We start from the raw sequence: 21414 nt of genomic DNA, 5'->3' as shown, positions 1-21414 counted from the left end.
CGGTTTATTCACAAGGAGTCAGACAACACAGTGCAGACAAAACATGACTTATTATATTAATAATGTTATCAAACGCAGTTGAATTTTCTCTTTGTCTCTTCATCATTTCATCTTGTTGTAAGGTCCATCCATCCATTATCTACCGCTTTATCCTCCACCACAGGGGGGTGGGGTGTGCTGTGCCTATCTCAGCTGACATTGGGCGATAACCGGGGTACACCGTGGACAGTTCGCCAGTCCATCACAGGGCCACATATAGAGACAAACAATCATTCACTCACACTCTCACACCTACGGTCAATCTAGAGTGCCCAATTCACCTAATCCAATGTGTTGTTGTGCATGTTTTTGGACTGTGGGAGGAAGCCGGAGAACCCGGAGAAAACCCACGCACACATGCAAACTCCTTGCAGAAAGGCCCTTGTTCCGAAGTTGTTCCAAACGGGGCTCAAACCCAGGAACCAGGGTCTTCTTGCTGCAAAGGCAAGAGTGCTAACCACTACACCAACCGTGGGCCCTGTTGTAAGGTTGTGTTTCTAAACGTTTCCTTTACATATGTAAATTCTAACGTTTAAATGCATATCACAGTGAGTCAGCGATTAACCAAACACTGTATTACAGTATAGATATGCAGTCAGAGTTTACTTGACCGTATGCTTTACTGTGCACCATTGTCTGTTTTTTTTTTAATTTCTCGTATGAGCTCATGCAGGAGGGGTTCATGCAAGAAAACCTTGGCTGAAAACATCACCATCCTTTTCATGTCAAACAGTGACATTTGTATCTATGGTGGTCTGTGTGTTTGTCTGTTTGTTGTTTTATATGAGCTAATTTTATGATTTTGATTTACGTGTTACAGTCCAGAGGTGCATAAATATGACATCCTTTTCTGAAACGTTAACACATCAACTGTTAGTTGCATGAATTAACTTTTTTTTCCCTTTTCTATCTACTGAGCAGAAGTGGTTTCTTGGCAATATCAGATCCACAAACATTATCAAATGTTATCTCCTGAACAGTCAAAAAAATATGTACTGAACTAAGTGCTCATCCATGGAGACAGATAATGCTTTGTTTATAACTCTTTAAATAATGTACACAAGGCACACTGGACTGTTTTGTTTTCTAATGACTGTAATGAAACTCTATCAAATAGACAAGGTATGGGTGATTTGAAGCATGTAGTGGCTTCTTTGAAACTTCAAAAAAACGAAAATCCCTCATTTTGAAAAAAAAAATATTTTTTCGTGTTTTACTCATTTTGTGCTGGGTGACTTGTGCACCCTTTAGCTGTGGCGAGCCACATATTGAGATACATGGAATACCTACCTATCTTCTTGGATATGAGGCCAAGTGATGTACTGGCCATTCACCCTTTGTCAGCTGAGTGAGTACATTGTGTCAGACCTTACTGTGTAATAGGACTACGGCAAAACCAAAAGCAGGTTATTTAAAGCTATACTTACCTTTCTTGCATTTTTTCTAGGGCTGTCAAAAGATTTTTAATCAGATTAATCACAGGGTAGCTGTGGATTAATCACCGTTAATCACCATTAATTACCATTTGTAAATATGCCAGAAAAATTCAGATTTTCTCTTTATATTGTTGTAAGAACGGAGAAATAAATGAAGTATGTGAAAATATAAATGTAAAGAACAATAAAATACTGTAAATAACTTTAAAAATAAACCTATACAAACTTAGTAAAAAATAAACATGACATTGTAAAGAACCCACATTATAAGACAATATAAATAAATAGAAAAAATAAAATACTGTAAATAATAAAAAAAAATGATACATTGCACTGTAAATAGCTCACATTATAAACAAAATATAAAGTATAGAAGTTAAATAGTTTTCTTGGGAGTACTAAACCCACAGCAGGAAATTCCTCATCAGCACCTTTGAAGCACTGCTTCTACTAGTTAGCATTAGCATCAGCGAGTATTCTGACGTTAATGTTAGCTGCTGTTCAAGTCTTTGGCCCCGTTAGTTAGACAATGACTGTTAATGTTATGATTATATCATTATCTGCGCCAGTAGCTCCACTTACAACTGTGTGTCTTTCTTTTTTCTTCATCCTCTTTTTTTTCTTCCTCTTCTCACTTCCTGATTGATAACTCCTCTGCATTTTCCTTCAGCTTCATTTACAACTTGCAGAACTTTGAAGGTTAGCGTGAGGTGACGTGGGGCCCCTTTAGGGTGGTTTCCGACTGATATGTCATTGCAAATCAACCCTTGTTGTTTGGGGGACGGGGATGCGGCTGCTCACTGATGCATTTAGGCTCCGAGTGTCGGGTGCCTCCTATTGGCTCAGGGCCCCAAGCAGTTGCCTGCCTTGCCTGTTCATAAACTGCACGTCTACCCGTATCGCGATGAAAGTGAGAAAGTGCGTTAAATTTTTTTTACGCATTCCACAAATGAATCATCCTGCGTTAACGTGTTCATTTTGACAGCCCTAATTTTTCAAATTTTTCTTTTGTAACCTTAAATTGCTCCTAATAAGCGTATGGCACTCTAAAACGTAAGAAAAACCCACCAGGTTTTGAAACTCATTATTATTTAATTCTAATATTATTATGATAAGTAGTGTGACAAGTGATAAGTATGACCAATGGAAATGTTCGGACCAATAATGGCCGAGCTTGTGCCTCGCCTCTGTCATCTGTCGCGCGCCTCACTGATCGTTGTCAGAGCTTGCAAGACAACAAAGGCGATTTTGTGCAGAGTGCTGTGAAAAATGCAAGAAAGGTAAGTATAGCTTTAAGCCATTCAGCCAATAAAGCTCATCCTGTTCCATGAGCTACACAATAAACAGGCCTATTTGGACTTTGTGTGGTGTGTAAACCTAATATGTTGCTCAGAGAAAAGCTCTATGAGTGTGTTAGTCTCGGTGAAGTTTTTATGTGACTCTCTCTATTCGTCTCTTTCAGGCGGCATCCCCTTCATCCTGACTGGCGAGCTGTTTGAACAGTCCTACCGTCCGGCTGCTTTCATGATCGCTGGCACTGTGAACTGGCTGTCCAACTTTGCTGTGGGTCTCCTGTTCCCTTTCATCCAAGTGAGTTACAATATTTAAACCTATGCACATGTACACATTACAGTTCATTTGTAGTCTTAAATGTCCACTTTGTCAGAATGTGTCAGAATTAGTGACATCTTGTTTTCTCATGTGCATGGCTGCGTCATGGCAGCATAAAAAGTGACCTCTGTAAAGCAAAGCTATTGTCTAAAATACATAGCAAAGGCTTATTTCAAAGCAATATAAACCAAATAATGTTTATTTAAAGCATCACACGTTTAATAAACACAGCATACATATGTGAAATATATTCAGTTTCTGTCAATACCATCTTTACATATATGCATATAAAAACAATGATGTTGTTGTTACCACAATAAAGTTTAAAAACAGTTGATAAAGAGAATTACATAATATAATGTCAGATAAATCAGATTAGGATCAGCTCTCAAGTGGAAGTTTAACAGACCAGTTAAATTGGCTTTTAAAGCCATTTATTGGCAGAAAACAGAAAATACACTTACAATTCACAAATACACTTTGGCTTTAAGTTGTTGTAGATGCGGTGTGAACCAGGGAGCAGAGTTGGTAAATGACACAGTCCTAGTTTTAACAGGAGCAAGTGAATTCAGCAGGGAATGGTGGCCATGATTGTAATGGGTAACCAGTTGATCAGATGATAAACTGAGGCTGGGGAGGCTAACAATGCCCGTGGTGAGATCTGCTAAATTAATATTTGTGATGTTTCGAAAAGAAATAAGTCAAGACTGCTTAACTTTCGATAGTGTTAAGGTAGCGTTGAAAGATATTAATAAGTGATCAGAAATGGGAAGGTCATCAGCAGAACAGTTAAAAGGAGTGATGCCAGAGCAGACGCGATCTAAAATATGGCCTGTAGAGTGGGTAGGGAAATTAACATACTGTTTAAAATCAAAACTATCCAGGCAGGATGTAAAATCCTTGGAGAGGGTTTGGTTGATATTGTCCATATGGATGTTAAAATCACCAAGCAGAATTATATAGGAGGAGCGTGAGGTAAGATGAGTGAAAAGAGCAGAAAAGTCATCAATGAAATCCTTATTTGGCTTAGGTGGACGATAGACAGTGACTAAAACAGTTGGAGTTGGTCCATTTAGTTGAAGAGCCATGGATAGACGAGATCTTCCAGGTCTCGCGATAATCTATCGCGAGACCTGGAAGATGGGGCGTTTACACGCAATTTTGCGTGTGCTGGGAGGAGAAAATGTAAATGTAATTTTAACACGGGAAAAGTGATTTATGAAACCTGAAACTGATTGTGGTGCTTATTTTTGCGTCTATAATTAGCTCGTTTGAACGCCAGGTCTTAACTGGCACAGCCGTGCGCACACATGGCTAAGGTTACGCACATACTTCTGTGTCTTTGTGTCTTCTTTTCTTTGTTTGAAATGTCAGGTAAGTGTGGCGGCACGAGGGTGATAAGGTCTTTAAAGAATAAAGAATAAACTGCTCTATCAATCAATATAAAAGTCTGACAACGCCACCCTGGAGATGTTAAACCAGGGAAAATATTTAATAAAAAAATTTAACTAAGATCACAATACCCCAATAAGGGCACACAGGTTCATCATACGAAGGAGCTTGAGACGTGGTTCCATCCAACAATAATCCTTATTATAAGTATTTTTAACATGAGGTTAAAATACCATATGAAAGCTAAAATAGGGGATGGGGAAAATATAGGGCTGAGGCTTACCAGTGGTGAGGAAGGCTAAGGAGAGAGCAGATCTATGGAGTCACCCTGATTCACACAGTGAATCCCACTCACACAACATGCCAGAAGGAAGATCAAAAGGGTGCTCGGACAACACAGCACACGGAGACACCACCGCCCAAAAGCAGCCTCAACCAACTTCGGCTCTCAGCACCTAAGGACACAAGGAGGAATAGAATTTAGTCACAAATAATAATAATAATAATAATAATAACAAATAAACAAAATACCAAATATAAGATAATCGGTAAACGATACAAGTTAATATTCAATCAAAAATAATGTCCAACCTAATTTAAAATATAATAAAAAAAACAAAATAAAGTAAACAAAATTGTGGTGCATGAAAATAAAGAAATGAGACAATTAACAAAAGACGCATGATTACTCAAATAATCAAAACAATAAACAAAGTAAAGTAAACTAATTAAGGTAAATGTGGCCAAATTCTATCTACTCCGTTAAAAATGGCATAAGACCTAATTAATTAAACCATGTAAAACTGTTTATGCTTATGAGCGACACAGGTTGCCTACTGTGGACACAGTGAAGCAGCAGCGTTCCTATAGTGTGGAGGACAGCGCAGCATGAGGAAGAGCGCAGCGTAAGGAAGAGTGCAGGAAACGGAGAAGTGCCTGGAGCTGCCAGTGCGCCAAACCAGGCCTGTTGTTCCTAGGTCAACATGAATGAACCTTGTTAAAAATATCAATTTTAATGTTTAAACAAAATATGAAAAAAGGCACGAGTCTAAATACCAATCTCGGTGCAATTGTATTCACCGAAGCACATGGGGGAGTGAACCCTCTGTGCGCACGCAGCCACTATCAGAGGCAATCTATAATTAATCACCCATTCATAAATTGCGCATCATGTGATTACGTTCAAAAGGATATCAAAAGATCTTCCAAGCTCGATCTTAAAAGATCCATGCAATTTAGCGCTCTCTATTTGGGATCTTAGTAAATCAGGTCCATAGGGTCACATGTCGCAAAATGACCACTGAGGTGGGTTTCACACTAGTATGTGAAAAATAAGGGATTTTTATAGACTGAGTTTTATGACCCTCTTGGGCTTTGAGCAAGGGGTCATGTGGTCAAGATGCATGTGACTCCATCTTGAATGAGCTGATCCCCAACAATAGTGGAATTAAAGTACAAAGTAGTCTTTAAATGCAGAGGGCAGTTGCCTTCTAGAAGTAAGCTCTTTTTCTTTGGATAAGGTAGTGACATCTCCCTTTTTGGTGCATTCTCAACCCAACCTGACCATCCATATAGATGTCTCCCAAGTGATTAACTATCCTGGCTAATCTCTGGTGAATCTCAGGAGTCAAATGTCTTGAACCGACACCCTCTGCTGGTCTGTACTGTGTGAGTGGAATAGAATATGCAGCACATGAGGACTAAATAATCACTAGCCTAGAAACCAATACCCTCAAAAAACTAGTGAGGGTGTGAGGGAAGATACATAGCTTAGAGCATGGGTGTCAAACTCTGGCCCGCGGGCCAAATTTGGCCCGCCGTGTAATTTCATTTGGCCCTTGAGGCAATATCAAATTAACATTAGAGCTGGCCCGCCGGTATTATACAGCGGCACCGCTGCTGTAACACCGTATTCACCGCTAATACTACAAATCCCATAATGCTCTGCTGTTGTTTTGTAGTCATTGTTATTTTATTTTCAAATTTATTAGCTTGTGGAAAAAGTTAATGTTGATATTTACCGCAGAAGGCTGCAAATAGAAAAGAGGCATTCAATTTTTTATTTAAATTTTATTTAATATGCCATTGATGTTTTTTCGTTAGTTTTTTGAAAGTTGATTTTGCACTATTAAGTTATATAAGCGTTGCTTGTTCCATATTCAGTCTTAAAGCAAATCAGTGTAGCAAACTGATCAATAATTAACGTTTTATTCATGCACTTTCTCTTACTTACGCTACTTCAAGGCTTGAATGTTTGATTCATTCATTATTGTTATTTTATTTTCAAATGTATTATTAGCCTGTGGAAAAAGTTTATTTTGATATTTACCTCAGAAGGCTGCAAATAGAAAAGAGGCATTAAATTTTTATCCATCCATTATCTACCGCTTATCCTGTATTTAAGGTGCATTAAATTTTTATTTAAATTTTATTTGATATGCCATTGATATTTTTTAATTATTATTATTATTATTTGAAACTCGATTTTTCATGTCACTTTAAAGTTATATAAGCCTTGCTTGTTCAATATTCAATGCAAAACTTGTTTGGGTCCCTATTAAAAGGTTAATTTGTTCAACCTTGGCCCGCGGCTTTGTTCAGTTTTAAATTTTGGCCCACTCTGTATTTGAGTTTGACACCCCTGGCTTAGAGCTTAGCCTTGCCAGAGCCAGATCATGATTAGTGAGACTAAATCAAACATGATTTGCTTTCCATTCCTCTTTAGAAAAATAGAGTTTAGTGTGGAACCACTAACTTAGAGTTACTTTTCTGGTACAATGTACACAGCTCTGAAACACACTGGTGGACTGAGAGGGTTGTCTGAATTTCATATCAGTTCCCACTGAAATACCCTCTCACGAAGAGAGCACTTTATATTCTCCAACCGTGCCAGGTTTCAAAGTCAACTGGTCAGCGATTGTGTGTGACCGTGTGGCCACTTGGATTTATGACCATGAAAGTGCAAGCAGCATGAGAATAATGGAGCTGTATTTTTTGACAAGATGCCAGGCCATAGTTTTGGCTGCAGCTTTCAGAGTCATAAAAGCACTTAAACACTTTTGATAACTGAAGAGAGAGAGTTCACTCACAATAGCTCTTGCAATACATTTCCTAAAGGAGGTATTTAGTTTTCATTAATAACTGCTCGCGTTGAGCCTTTAATGTGCTGTGCTGTACAATTATTTGCATTACAAGCCCCTATTAAGTTTCAATATCACACACACTGAGACCCAAGTAAATACTGCTTGCTTTTACTGATAAATATATTTACACAGAGCAGTTTGTGTTTCATGGCCAATTTGCTTTTCCAATACTATCACTATATATGAAATGCAAGACTCATCATTAAAATGTAACTATTGCCACTGGCTCTACTTGACACAGTTAAGTTGCATTTCCACTAGCATAGTATCTGGTGTTGTGATTCAACTTTGTAATTGGTGAGAAAATATGAGTATGGATGATTAATTATTTTTAATAATTTATTATGTTGTCAATTTTATTAAGACTATCAAAAACGGGGCACCACTCCTCTCAAGACGAGGAGAATGACAGGACTGTCACTTAACGACCTTAAAGTGTCTCTCGACTATCAGTTATCACAAAGTAATAATAAGTATATTAATATTAATTAGACTCAAATTTAAGAAGGGAATGTGTGAGGTCGTACACTGGCTTCTTTCAATTACCCTTGTCACAAACAAGCAAGCACAAAAGACAGAAACAGTACTTTTAAGATAAAGGTTTAAAATTCAAAAACATCAATCCTCTAATCTAAAATACTACTGATAAAACCGTTTGAATGTGCATAAAAAGAAGGTATGGATATGAGTGCAGAAATGTGTGTGTGTGCGTGTAAAGAAAAGGGGGCGTGTCACTCTTTGGCAGCTGGTGACAGCGTGGGAAACAGGAAGTAAACAAACAAAGCCAAAAGGTAAAGGAAGGAGGGATGTCTGACCTGAGGTAACGCGAGATGGCTCGGATTTCGTCACTCAGCTCTTCCGTCTTTCACCAGCGGGGGCGCTGAGTAAAAGAGGAGAGTTGAAGGAGGAAATGGAGTCAGCGGTGACGCGGAAAAAATTTAAAAGGAAGTGAGGTAAAAAGTGTCTAATCAGAAAACTTCTGTAAATCACACAGTTTATCCGGCGATGACCGACTTAAACTGCGGTTTTTACAGATCACGGAAGTGATCACGAGCTGTGTTGAGGACACAGGATCGTAACACACAGGGACAATACACATAGAGGGGATACTTTCTTTAGTCTTAAAGTGTTTTTATAAGGTTGTTTGATACAAGGAATCAGTATTCTGATAAATTTTTCTTATTTTAAGTCCATTTCCATGTTAAATCTATTATCATAGTCATATTTAGCTCAAATAAACTGTCAATATCTCTGAAAGAGTCACATTGAAATATTACTCAGGGCCCTAAAGCCATATTTTTACCTCCAAGGCATGATTTTTTTTTTGTTTCACTCTTCATCATTATTAGTACGGCCTCCCTCACACTTGCACAGTGTGGTACAGCAAAGTCCAGCTCGTTGGCACTTACAGTTGCCCTTACAGGCAAACAAACAGCCACAGTTGAGGAAAGTGAGCATCCTTGCTGACATCTTCCAGATCTGTCCAATATGGCACCCAGACTTTGGTTTTGTGATTCCGTTCCCAACCCCACTCACTCGGGTCTGGAATCTCTGGAGTTTTGGAGAGGGACTGCTTCCAGACAAAAGCTGCAGTGTGCAGGGCACGCTTCCCATGCTGGAATAAGACATGCTGGGTCGGGGGGATTGAATCCAGGGGCTTCTGTGCCTGTGGCGACACAGTTGCCTGTGCCTGTGAACGCGTGGAAGAGGGGCAGTGCTTGCCACTTTGGCATCAAGTCCATCTGAGTGTACTCTCCAAACACTCTGGCACGCTGGGTTTTGATGAAGTGTGTTAATGCTGCCATATCAAGCACGACCACAGAAGCTTCTTTGGCTGATGGAGAGGGGCCAGTACCTCAATGAATGAATGAATGAATGAGTTTATTTCAAGCAGCAGCAGCAGATCAAACAAATTAATATTTGTATGATTTTAAATAAAGACTAGCCAATTGGGTTACAGCAGAAGCAGACCGTAAAAGTGCCCTTGTTCACTAGCTAAGGCAGACATAAAATATGAGACCTAGCATTCCTGGTAAGCACCTAAGAATATCTGACTTGGTTCCTGACCGCAGCTCGATGGAGGACGGACAAAGGTGGAGGCTCACGCTGATTCTCGGGCTTGAAGAAGTCATCGATGTCCAGATCAGGACGGGCTTGCAGGGACATGAAGAGCTTGGTGACAAGAGCCGTATTTGCCTTGGCAGCCCCCAACTTGCTGGCACCATTTTTCAGATCCACAGTTGGCCTGCTCGTGAATGTGTACAAATTGGCCGTGGGAGCAACATAAGATAGGGGCTTGGTGGATTTTTCGATGTCCCTTACAAACTCTTGTTCAGCAGCTGAGGAATCTGAATGTTCCAGACTTTCCTTCTTGCTTGAGGCAGAGAAACAGGCAACTCATCAATGGCCCTTCAAAAACGTAATGGTGTGTTTGTGGCTCTGATCAAGCGCCATAAGGGAGACATTTTTTATCTCCACTTTGGACCCCAAACTTCCCCTCCATGAACCACTCGTGGACTGCTGGATGGGTATCTCGCAGTTTTGCCATGTCCTTCAGGAATACTGGCATCCAGTGGGAATAATTTGTATGCCCAAAGGCACAAATCTTCGACAGCATTCAGGGTCAGTGGCCAATTCCCCACTCAATGACCACGGATGAGGCCGCAGTTGATCATGAGGTAGTCTCAAACTGTTTGCCAGTAAGAGGTTGTTGGAGCAATATTCCTGAGTCAACTCTCCCACATGTCCATGCATTCAGGAGGCCCATGTCCCTCTTGGCAGTACTCCTCATATACCTGTATTTGTACATGGAGCCAGGCAAGGGTAACCTGGTAGGCATACCGTGTACGTTAGACATGCTGCAACACCAGTAATGAAGATCTTTGCAAGGGCAAACATCCGATCCCATCCAGAGCCAACTAACAGCTTACCTCCACACTCTTGGGACATAATCTCAATATGAAGGAAGCCCATGAAGCACACAATTTTTTATTATGATATCATAGCTATGTCTATGATATCATAATCAAAGTTATGTTTATTATATATATGCTATATCTTTGATTGTTCAATATTATTTCTTAAGGGTGAACATATGGGTTTAGAGCCCTGAATAAACTTTAATTTCAGCGATATGGACCATTTTCAAGCAAAAGTGACCATGACGATAAGTTTGACATGAACATGACCTTAAAATAGGAAGATAATATCAAAAGTAGATTCCTTGTATCAAATCAACATTCTAAGACTCAAGGAAGCTGAGATATAATCTTTTCTCTTTAATGCGGGCACCATTCTGGTTTTTATGGATAAGGGCCACCACAACTTGTAACCATGGATTTTTAAATACCTTAGGCCCATACCTAACACCCTGCCAAAAATCTAAAACTTTTCCAGAAGTGCCACATTTGTCACGTATTCCTTCGCAGCTAATAGAACTCATTTGACTGGACACAAAATGCAAAAAAATTGGGCTTCTCATCATCTGGAAACTGTTCACACTCACTAAACTGCACTGCTACCTACATTAATAAGACCTGGCACTACTGCACACCTGTTCACCACTTCTGTAGAAACATCCCACTAACCCCTTCCCCCTTCCCTCTCTTTATTAGGAGACCTATCTACATTAAAACTTGACAAAATACACCCGTTCACTTCTAGTGGCGCTGACCATCGCCAAGAAAACTATCCTCATGAACTGGAAGTCTCGGAACTCCATACACAACATACTCTGGAAAAATCTACTCACAGACTACATCTCCTTAGAATATACAAATTCCTCTGACAATAATCATAACCCTAAGTGGTTATCATTCATCACTTTTCTACAATCATAATCTGCCACAAACCATGTCACAACATCATCTCATCCAACTCAGTTCTTTGACGGCTCCATTTTTAAATTTATTTTGAGATACAACGATCATTATTACCACAACTATTATGATTAATATTGTTGTTGTCGTAATTTTTTTTAATTATTATTTATACTTATTTATTTATTTATTACTTATTATTATCTAACTATTTACCACTCGGGTCCCTCCTGGGTCGCGCTTGTTGGGCCATGACCTGTGATCTCGTTCCCCCTCCCCCAGTGTTGTGCGTGAACGCGTTAATTTTTCTGTGAACTTTGAACTGAACTCAACACATTTGAAAATAAAGAGCTTGAATGTGAATTAGTTCAGATTGTGTGAAATTAACTATGAGCGTCAATGTTGAGGTCCAATTAAACGTTACACATACATCAATATAAACACGGAGCACATAATTTAACACCGCCCTCCATTGACTAAGTGGGCATTGAAAACGAGTGCTCACCACAGATGACGCATATGTCATTTAAAATAATTAATCATTTGTATTAATATTTTCTCACCAATTACAAAGTTGAATCACAACACTTACGCATCCTGATTGAAGTCATAGTTTGAAAAACAAGTTCAGTCTTTCATTTGTCACCTAAAAAAAATGAACTGAACTTTGAACTAGTTCAAAATTGAAATGGTGAACTATGAACATGAACAGTTCACTTTGAACATGTGTGAACTGAACTTTGAACTAGTTCATGAAAAGTGTGAACTTGCACAACACTGCCCTACCCCCTCCCCCAATTCTCTGCCCATGTCTGTCTACAGATGGGTTAGAGAAATAAAATAATGTTGATAATGGTAATAATGATAATAATGATAATAATAAAAATAATAATAGTAATAATGGTAATGATAGTAATAATAATAATAATAGTAAAGTATATTAAGTAGTGCCATTCTGTGGGGGGTGCTCCGGGAGTATGGGGTCGGGGGCCCTTTGTTAAGGGCCATGCGGTCCCTGTACGACCGGAGCAGGAGCTTGGTTAGCATTGCCGGCAGTAAGTCAGATTTGTTCCCAGTGCATGTTGGACTCCGGCAGGGCTGCCCTTTGTCACCGGTTCTGTTCATTATTTTTATGGACAGAATTTCTAGGCGCAGCCAGGGGCCGGAGGGGGTCCGGTTTGGGAGCAACTGGATTTCATCTCTGCTCTTTGCAGATGATGTGGTCTTGATGGCTCCTATGAACCAGGAACTCCAGAATGCGCTGGGGCGGTTTGCAGCCGAGTGCGAAGCAGCTGGGATGAGAATCAGCACCTCTAAGTCCGAGGCCATGGTTCTCGACCGGAAAAAGGTGGCTTGCTCCCTCCGGGTCAGTGGAGAGATCCTGCCTCAGGTGGAGGAGTTTAAGTATCTTGGGGTCTTGTTCACGAGTGAGGGAAGGATGGAGCATGAGATTGACAGACGGATCGGTGCAGCGGCCGCAGTAATGGATCGTTGTATCGGTCTGTTGTGGTGAAGAAGGAGCTGAGCCGAAAGGCAAAGCTCTCGATTTACCGGTCAATCTACATTCCTACCCTCACCTATGGTCATGAACTTTGGGTTATGACCGAAAGAACAAGATCCCGGATACAAGCGGCTGAAATGAGTTTTCTCTGCTGGGTGGCGGAGCGCTCCCTTAGAGATAGGGTGAGGAGCTCTGTCACCCGGGAGGAGCTCGGAGTAGAGCCGCTGCTCCTCCACATCGAGAGGAGCCAGCTGAGGTGGCTCGGGCATCTGTATCGGATGCCCCCTGGACGCCTCCCTCGGGAGGGGTTCCGGGCATGTCCCGCCGGGAGGAGACCCAGAGGAAGACCCAGGATACGCTGGAGTGACTACGTCGCTCGGCTGTCCTGGGAACGCCTTGGGGTCCCCCCGGAGGAGCTGGAGGAAGTGTCCTGCGAGAGGGAGGTCTGGGCATCCCTTCTTAGACTGCTGCCCCCGCGACCCGGCCCCGGATAAGCGGAAGAAAATGGATGGATGGATGGATGGATATTAAGTAAATAATAAAAACTATATATACACCTAGACATAGGGTAAGGTGTTGTGCCGCATACAGTCCAGGGCTTGTGGGAGTGGAGGGGGTGGAGTTTGTGGGGAAGTAGGCTAGTCCTGTGCAAGTTGGCAGGGACCTGAGGTAGTCCATAAATTTAAAGACTTCCCATATTAATATTATTGTAACTCGTCATTTTTATTAATATTGAATATTGTTGTTGTTATTTTTGTTATTATTATTATTGCTATTATTTTATTATTATAATTGCAAAATTATAATAACAAAAAAGTCTGCATTGTGGTATTTCCTTTTTGCGCTTTTACTTCTACTTTCTTTAATTTTCTCATTTATTTTCTTTTCTTTGTTTCCTTCGATTTACTCACTTCTGTTATTATTATGATATTGTTTACCTGTCTGACAATTAAGTCTTTTGTTTGCTGCAGCATGCTTTTGCTACCATCAAAAAGCCTACCTTCAAAAGTTTGTCACCTATATAATTTTTTTTTGTTTTCCATTAAAAGTCACACTTTTATTTAGCAAAATAGTTGCAAAATAACATTGACATTAACAAGATTAGAAATAATGTTTTTTTTTTCAAAATAATAATTTTGCCCTTCAAACTTTGCTTTCGTCAAAGAACCAGCAAAACTGTTTTCCGCTGTTAACATAATTGCACAAGGGTTTTCTAATCATCCAATAGCCTTCTAACGTGATTAGCAAACACAATGTACCATTAGAACACTGGAAATGGGCCTCTATACACCTATGTACATAGAAAACAGACATTTGTAGCTAGAATAGTTGTTTACCACATTAATGTATAGAGTGTATTTCTGATTCATTTAATGTTATACTTATTGAAAAAAAAGTGACCCCAAACTTTTGAACGGTAGTGTTGGTTTCCATTAGTGTAATACTTGCACATTAATGTTTGTGAATCGGAATTTAAAGGTCCCATATTATACCCTATTAACCCAAGTTAAACTAGGTCCTGGTGCCCTAATGAACATGTCTGTGTCATGCTTTAGTCAAAATATCAAAAAAAATATAAGGATGAAGCACAATAGCAGTTCAATAACTCTGCCAAAACAGCCTTTTTCAGAACGCTCGGTTTTGTGCCTGGTCATTTACATGTGAATGGGACCCAGGTAAACACACTGTTAACACTGTCACACAATCCACTGCTTCCAGGGGAGTGTTGCCACTTATCACCTATTGTCATGCACCGCTGTCACAACCCCCGCTCCATACACCCCATAGTAATGTCCGTTTACCCATTGTTACTGAGTTTCACCGTAATGCATAGTGACCACGATTTTGGTTTCTCGCGATCATAAAAACATTAAAATTGAAGATAAACGATTAATGCGGCGCACGGCGTGTATGTAAATTCCCATGCTAGAAAAAGACCCTGAACGCACCAGTGTAACTGCGGCTGCAACTGACGTGTGTGGATCAACAACACGAGGAGAGAACGTGGAAACACGACAGAAAGGCAGCCTTTGGTTGAGAAGAAATGTAGGACAACATCTACATCTTTCTGCAGTGCTTTCAAACACGTGCTCTTCATATTATTGATCCACACATGCCACTCGCTAACCGCAGGCACGTAACTGGTGCGTTCAAGGTGTCCCTCCAGCATAGGAATTTACACACACGATCAACAACAAAGGGCTTGTGAAGCTTGTGGGGAGCTACGGTGGTGAAGTACTGTGGTGAAGTACTCTGGCGGGGTGCAAACATTCACGGTGAAATTCTTGCTATGTCGTCATTCCAAGGGAGGTTAAAACATCGCATGTTTTATCGCCTATACTTACACAAAGTGGAACCACTAAAACATGACTGAGTCTTGTTTTTTCACATTTTGGGGACTGGTATGGCCCACTGAGAAACCAAATATAAGTACTGAAAGATTAAAAAGTTGATTTTGCACAATAGGGGACCTTTAAAATGACCATACTAAAGTTGAAATGTATCAAATCACACACACATTTTCACACACGCATTGCATTTTAACATTGGTGATAATGGTGGTGCATTGAGAGCTCTCAATGCACCACCATTATCACCAATGTTAAAATGCAATTCAATTATATTGCATTTTATCTGTATAGCGCCAAATCCTAACATATGTTATCTCAAGGCACTGTACATAGACAACATCATGCAGAGCAGAGAAATCCAACAATTCACAACAAATAAGCACACACTAGGCATCCATAGAGAGAAAAAAACTACCTTTTAACATGAAGAAATTGCTGACAGAACCAGACTCAAAGATGTGCAACATCTGCCTCTACAGGTTGGGGTGCAAGGAAAAATGGGGACAGAGGAGAAGTGGGGAAGAGAAAGGACAAAAGGGAGGTAAGGTAGAGACAGAAGAAGGAGACCAGGAGCAGACATAAAACAACTGCATCTAGTTATAAGTTTATACAGGACAGTTAGCCAGTGATGACATATTTATCGAACTAAAGTCATTTATATAAGCAGCAGCAGAGATTGTTGATAAAAATTATACTGATATCGACTTTTAATTATAGCATAATAATAATGGTGATGACATCTATGATTATAATAATAACGTAGTAGTAGCCTCAAAACTGGATCTGGATCCTGCAACCTCCAAGATGAGGGCACAGAGAGAGGGAGAGAGGGGAAAGGAAGGAAAGACACAATTAGGGAGAGGAAGAACCAGGTTAATGACATTTAATAAAGCCATATTCTTACCCTGAGTGTGAGAGAGTGAGTGTGCATGTGCATAAGATAAGGGTGATGCTGTTGCTAGGAGAGCAAATTTAGTCATTATTATTATTATTCATTACATTTATATAGCACTTTTCTATACACCCAAAGTTCGTACAAATTAACCATTATTCATATACACATTCTCACTGGTGGTGGTAAACTACGTCTGTAGAGACAGCTACTCTGGAGCAGACTGATGAAGTGTGGCTGCCAATGTGCGCCAAACGGCCCCTCCGACCAACACTATGATTATTCATACACATATATAACAACCATTCAACCCTCACTCTCTCACCAATTTGTCCAATTTACTTAAGCCCATATTGCATGTTTTTTTGAACTGCGGGAGGAGAGCACCCGGAGAAAACCCACCCACACACAGAGAGAACATACAAACTCCATGCAGAAAGGCCCTTCTTCCAACCGGGGCTCGAACCTGAGTCTTCTTGCTGCAAGCTTATTTGTGTAATTGAATGTAGTAAGTGATACATTTAATAATATGACATTTATTATTACTTTTATGAAAACATTGCTAGCAATATATTATATTATATCACCTTGCTGGCAGCTGTGCCTCAGCTACATACTATGTTTAAGCCCAGGAAAGCATTAAGGCATTTCTACCATTGAAGCCGGAAGAGTGGCTGCGTGTTTTGTTCTACCATAGACGCCGGTAAAGCGGATACGTCAATTTTCAGGGGGTATAAGGGTTCCTTATGCCACAGCGCTGTAAGCACTATCACCATCACATGTGAAGCAGACTGTTACAGTCATTACATGCTGTTCTTGTTCTTCACACTCCATCAGGACTAAATCAAGGCACAAGTTGATATTATAATAATGCATTATATTTGAAGGCGCCTTTCAAGACACTCAAGGTCGCAGATATTACTTTATTTTCTTACTGTTTTTTAATTGAAAATAGTTATTCACTTTAATTTTTCCATTTTTGTATCTAAATAAACTAAATTTCACAGGAAAGCCACAGGTGTAAGCTCTCAAATACTTTTTGAATTGTGTACCTATCTGCTACAGAGGCTGAGAAATCAGTCATTTAGTAGGCATTGAAGCTCGGGTTTTAGAGAAGTTTTTTCCAGGCGCTTCAGGCCTTAATGGGTTAAAAGACAGTGAGGTTGTGGTCCATGTTTTGCAGGCCGCCAGTTTGACACCTGTGATTTTGAGAGAAAACCCATGCACATACTGAGAAAACATGCAAATTTCATTCAAAATGTGTACTGGTCTTATTAGAGATTGCGTTAAACTTAATATAATATTTCCTTGGCCTCAAAGATAAAACTTCTTCTCACAGAAATTATAGCATTCTGCAATCACTTTTCTCTTTTTCGTTTCTTGACAACTTGTGTTGTATTTGTGTGTTTATTTTACCCTGACCTTGACCTGATAGTCATTCAGCCAGATAACCACCCTGAGGGACTTTTAATGTTCTTTACTCATTTCTTTATTATTGGTCAGTGGTATAGTCCACAGACCTTGGTGTTGGAGGGCTGGGGTTCAAATCCCGATCAAGGCAGGTCAGCTTATACCCAGTGTGGGCCCTTAGGCAAGCTCCTAAATGCTACTTGCCTTTCTCAGATGTGAGAATTGATCAATGTAGGTCGCTTTGGATAAAAGCTTCAGCTGTAATGTAATGTAATTAATTGTCTTATAAATGGAAATTAATTGCTTTTAATTGTTTGAGTAATTAATTTGCTTGTAAATTGCCTTAAAGGCCTAGAAGGAAGGGGGAGTCTTGAAGCCATACATTATATTTGTTAATATATTCGCATTGCTTTCCTCTGAAAATATCTTGGTTATCCTGGCTTAATTTATCCAAGTTACGGTTGTTCAAAAGCAGGACAGTGGAACGCAGGATATGTTATGACATAAGTTACCATGGAGATTTATCCTGTGGATTTAGCCTGTTCCAAACTAGGCTAAGTTCCTGGATTTAAATAAATCTTATCCCTCATCTCAGTCAGTAGTCACCACAAATGGAAAACAATTGTTAATCCACTGCCCACTACACAATGTTTTCACATTCAACTATACCCACTGTCGTTATCTAAACATTTGTGATCATTGATTACAGTACATTCACAGCAATGTTATATTTATACACACCATATAAATATAAAAAACACATCAAAGAGTAACACGATGTTGCTTTATTGAATAAGGATAAATCAAAGCAAGTTAATGTGAAGGATTCACTGAGAGCCACACTCTGCTGAAGATAAGGATATTTGACATGAGAGCATAACCTTGTTAAGATCTAAAACAGGAGCAGGGAAATCAGAAATTCACTTACGATGCTGCATACAGCAATAAACCTAATGTGATGGAACTGCACAGGAAATGCAAATTAGTTTGTTACACTACTTCCATCACCATTAACCCATTGAGGCTGGGAAAGCATTGCCGTATTTATTTATTTTCTTCATTTTCTAACTGTTTTTTCACTGAAAATAGTTACTCATTTTATTTTCACATTTTTGTATCTAAATAAACTAGGAGCAGGAAAGCTACAGGAATAAGCTCTCAAATACGTTTTGAATTGTGTTCCTATCTGCTACAGAGGCTGAGAAATCATTTAGTATGCTTTGAAGCTCAGGTTTTAGAGACTTTTTTTCCAGGCGCTTCAGGCCTTAATGGGTTAAAGCATGACTTCTCATTTCTGTTCAGTACAAATTTGTAGTTCATGAGGTTAAATGGCAAAGTGCTCAGTATTACAATTGATGCTAAACCACCTTAATGACTTTGGTTGCAATTTCACAAGCTACAGATACAATTTAATGGCATGGTCAGAAAAAGTGCCAGTAAAGACCAGAAGAAAAAGCAAAACACCTTTACAAGAAGGACACATTGATATTCTGTGGCTTCACACTTTTGATGATTGTTTCTCAAGAAACTAATCTAATTGATTTGGATTTAATTTTACTGAGAGAACAATGAACAACAAGAAAGGGAGGTCATCAGTGTCTCAGTTGAATCAGTCAAGAGAGGGACAGGTAGACTATTTCAGTATAAATCAGATTTTACAGTACTTATCGCTTTAGCGTTGCACAGTAAAAACAACATTCTTCCAACTGCTGCTGATGTGTGAAGTGTATTATTCCAGCCAACGATATACATCAAGGCAAGTGTTTCTCTTATAACTTTATGGATAGAAAGCATTCGCTGATGTCTGAGATCAGAGTGATATTGTGCTGGAGAAAATTGCTGGACATTGGTTTGACCTTCTGTCAAGTATTTTTTCTACATCCCCTGCAGATAAAACTAATTCTGTCTTTTCAGTCGACTGCACCAGTGTGTCGTGTTGGAGTCAAAGAGTGAACAGAGGATTAAAATTGAAGAAAAAGGCATGTATACTGTGATTTCTTTGAGAACGGCTGTTATTCGAGCAGAAAACTTACTTATGTTGATTGAAGAGGGAACATAAAAAACACAGTTTTCTCAAAACAACTTTCAAGGGTCCTCGTTGAGTTTTCGAACACGAGTGTCAAGGACCATGTCCCATTTCACTTTTGTGAGGAAGGTGGTGGTGGTAATACTGATTGTAAAGGTGACCTGATGAGATGGGATATGAAGCAGGGTTTCAGAAATCTGGAAAGTCAATCTACTCCTGTTGTCTCAGACACGTGGCCTGGCCCGTGGGACGATATCTTGTGGTCCCCCCACTTGATATCAAAGTTTAATGTAAGTGCGGCCCGCAGTGACGATGAGGAAGAGCAGCGCAAGAGGGAGAGAAAAAAAGCTGCAGACCATAGCAGCTGCTGATTCAAAACATCTCCACTTCAACAATCAGTCTCTCGTCGTACATTATGACTCTCCGAGACGCTCTGATTAATTGACTGTTTACCTGGCAGCACCGGTCACGACGTAATGATGATGTGAATGTGTGACAGGCTATATGACCTGCGTATTGTGTTTAATTTTGAAAGGGGGGCGGAAATGTTTTACTTTGATTCTGTGTCGGACTTCCTGTATTGTGCGATCTGCTTCGTTGAAATTTACGAGGTTCAGCAGCGGCAACGGAAAAAATAGATCTGATTCCTATCGATAGCGCTGCGGCGCGGCGAGCCGTTTCTGGGCCGTTGCTGAGACGCGCCGCAGCGTGGCCGGTGGGAATGCTCTCATTGATTAGAATGGAAGCGATTTGCAAGGCGACTGCGCCGCTGCCGTTCCGCGGCCTTTCCGCGTCCAGTGGAAATCCAGGGTTAGTGGGAAGTTCGAGGATAAGACTGACTGTGGGACTATTGACTATTGTAATGTGACGAAGACAGGAGCCAAGTGGAGGCTTTTAGCCAGCAGGGACGCCCGGTAGGGCTGGGCGGTATACCGGTTCACACCGAATACCGATTTATATTTTCATTATGATATGAATTTTTAATATACCGCCATACCGGTGTATTTGATTACAACGTTCAGAACGATGTGCCGAGCGACACTGTTTCGGAGCCCTTTTCAATGTTGTTCGAGGTTTAAGGCACTCTGGTGTTACGTGAAGATGGATAGGATATACATGGAAAGTTCCGAAATCGAACTACTAGTAGAACATGCTGACACAGAAGAACTTGCAGAAGCCGCATGCTGTGTGCTTTGCCAGTGGGCTTGCTCTGCGTATAAACGTTTCATTAATGTTTATATATTTGTTTCAATCACTGAATGAAGCCTGTCATATTTGGGACCTTAAATCACTTGCACAAAACGTTTGATCAGTACTCAGCATTTGTCTGTTGTTTAAACCAGTGTGCGCAGAGAGAGCGAGGGGCGGGCAGGAGAGAGTGAGCGAGTGAGATCTGCGCTCTTGGTCATTATTTCATTTACTTATATGTTGTGAAATACGTTTAAACTTAAATAAACTACATGTACAGGTAGTTATGTCTCGTTGAATTATTCTACAGAAGAAGCAGCCGCAACATGTAGTTGCAAACTTTCTCCAGAGCTTATACACAACGGATGGATTAATCAGTGGCAAAAAAAGAGTGGCAGGACACAGCACACTAACATTTCTAACTAAAAGCAAGCAGTGGCACACCAGAATACTTGTTAAAACTGTAAACTAGATTTGCAGAGGGATTGAAGCTAATCCCAGTTGACATATGGTCAAAGGCGGGGACAGGTCATGGACAGGTCACCAGTCCACTGCAGGGTAAACATTTAGAGCCTGGTTTACTAAGATCCCAAATAGCACCGCAGTC

The 21414-nt window shown here is 40.1% G+C and overlaps 1 protein-coding gene across 1 annotated transcript in view; it reads left to right on the top strand.

Annotated features, from left to right (window-relative positions):
* Positions 1-21414, top strand: part of slc2a9l2 (solute carrier family 2 member 9, like 2) — a gene marked incomplete at both ends in the record, with an annotated part of 185283 nt that overhangs the window by 127116 nt on the left and 36753 nt on the right. Inside the window, one exon of the mRNA XM_083906063.1 lies at positions 2938-3065. Coding sequence (XP_083762189.1) covers positions 2938-3065 — 128 coding nt within the window. The remainder of the gene's footprint in view (positions 1-2937; positions 3066-21414) is intronic.

Source organism: Microchirus variegatus (genome assembly GCF_963457635.1).
Source record: "Microchirus variegatus genome assembly, chromosome: 19".
In the NCBI taxonomy this organism is placed as follows: domain Eukaryota; kingdom Metazoa; phylum Chordata; class Actinopteri; order Pleuronectiformes; family Soleidae; genus Microchirus; species Microchirus variegatus.
This window is presented reverse-complemented; position numbering and strand designations above follow the sequence as displayed.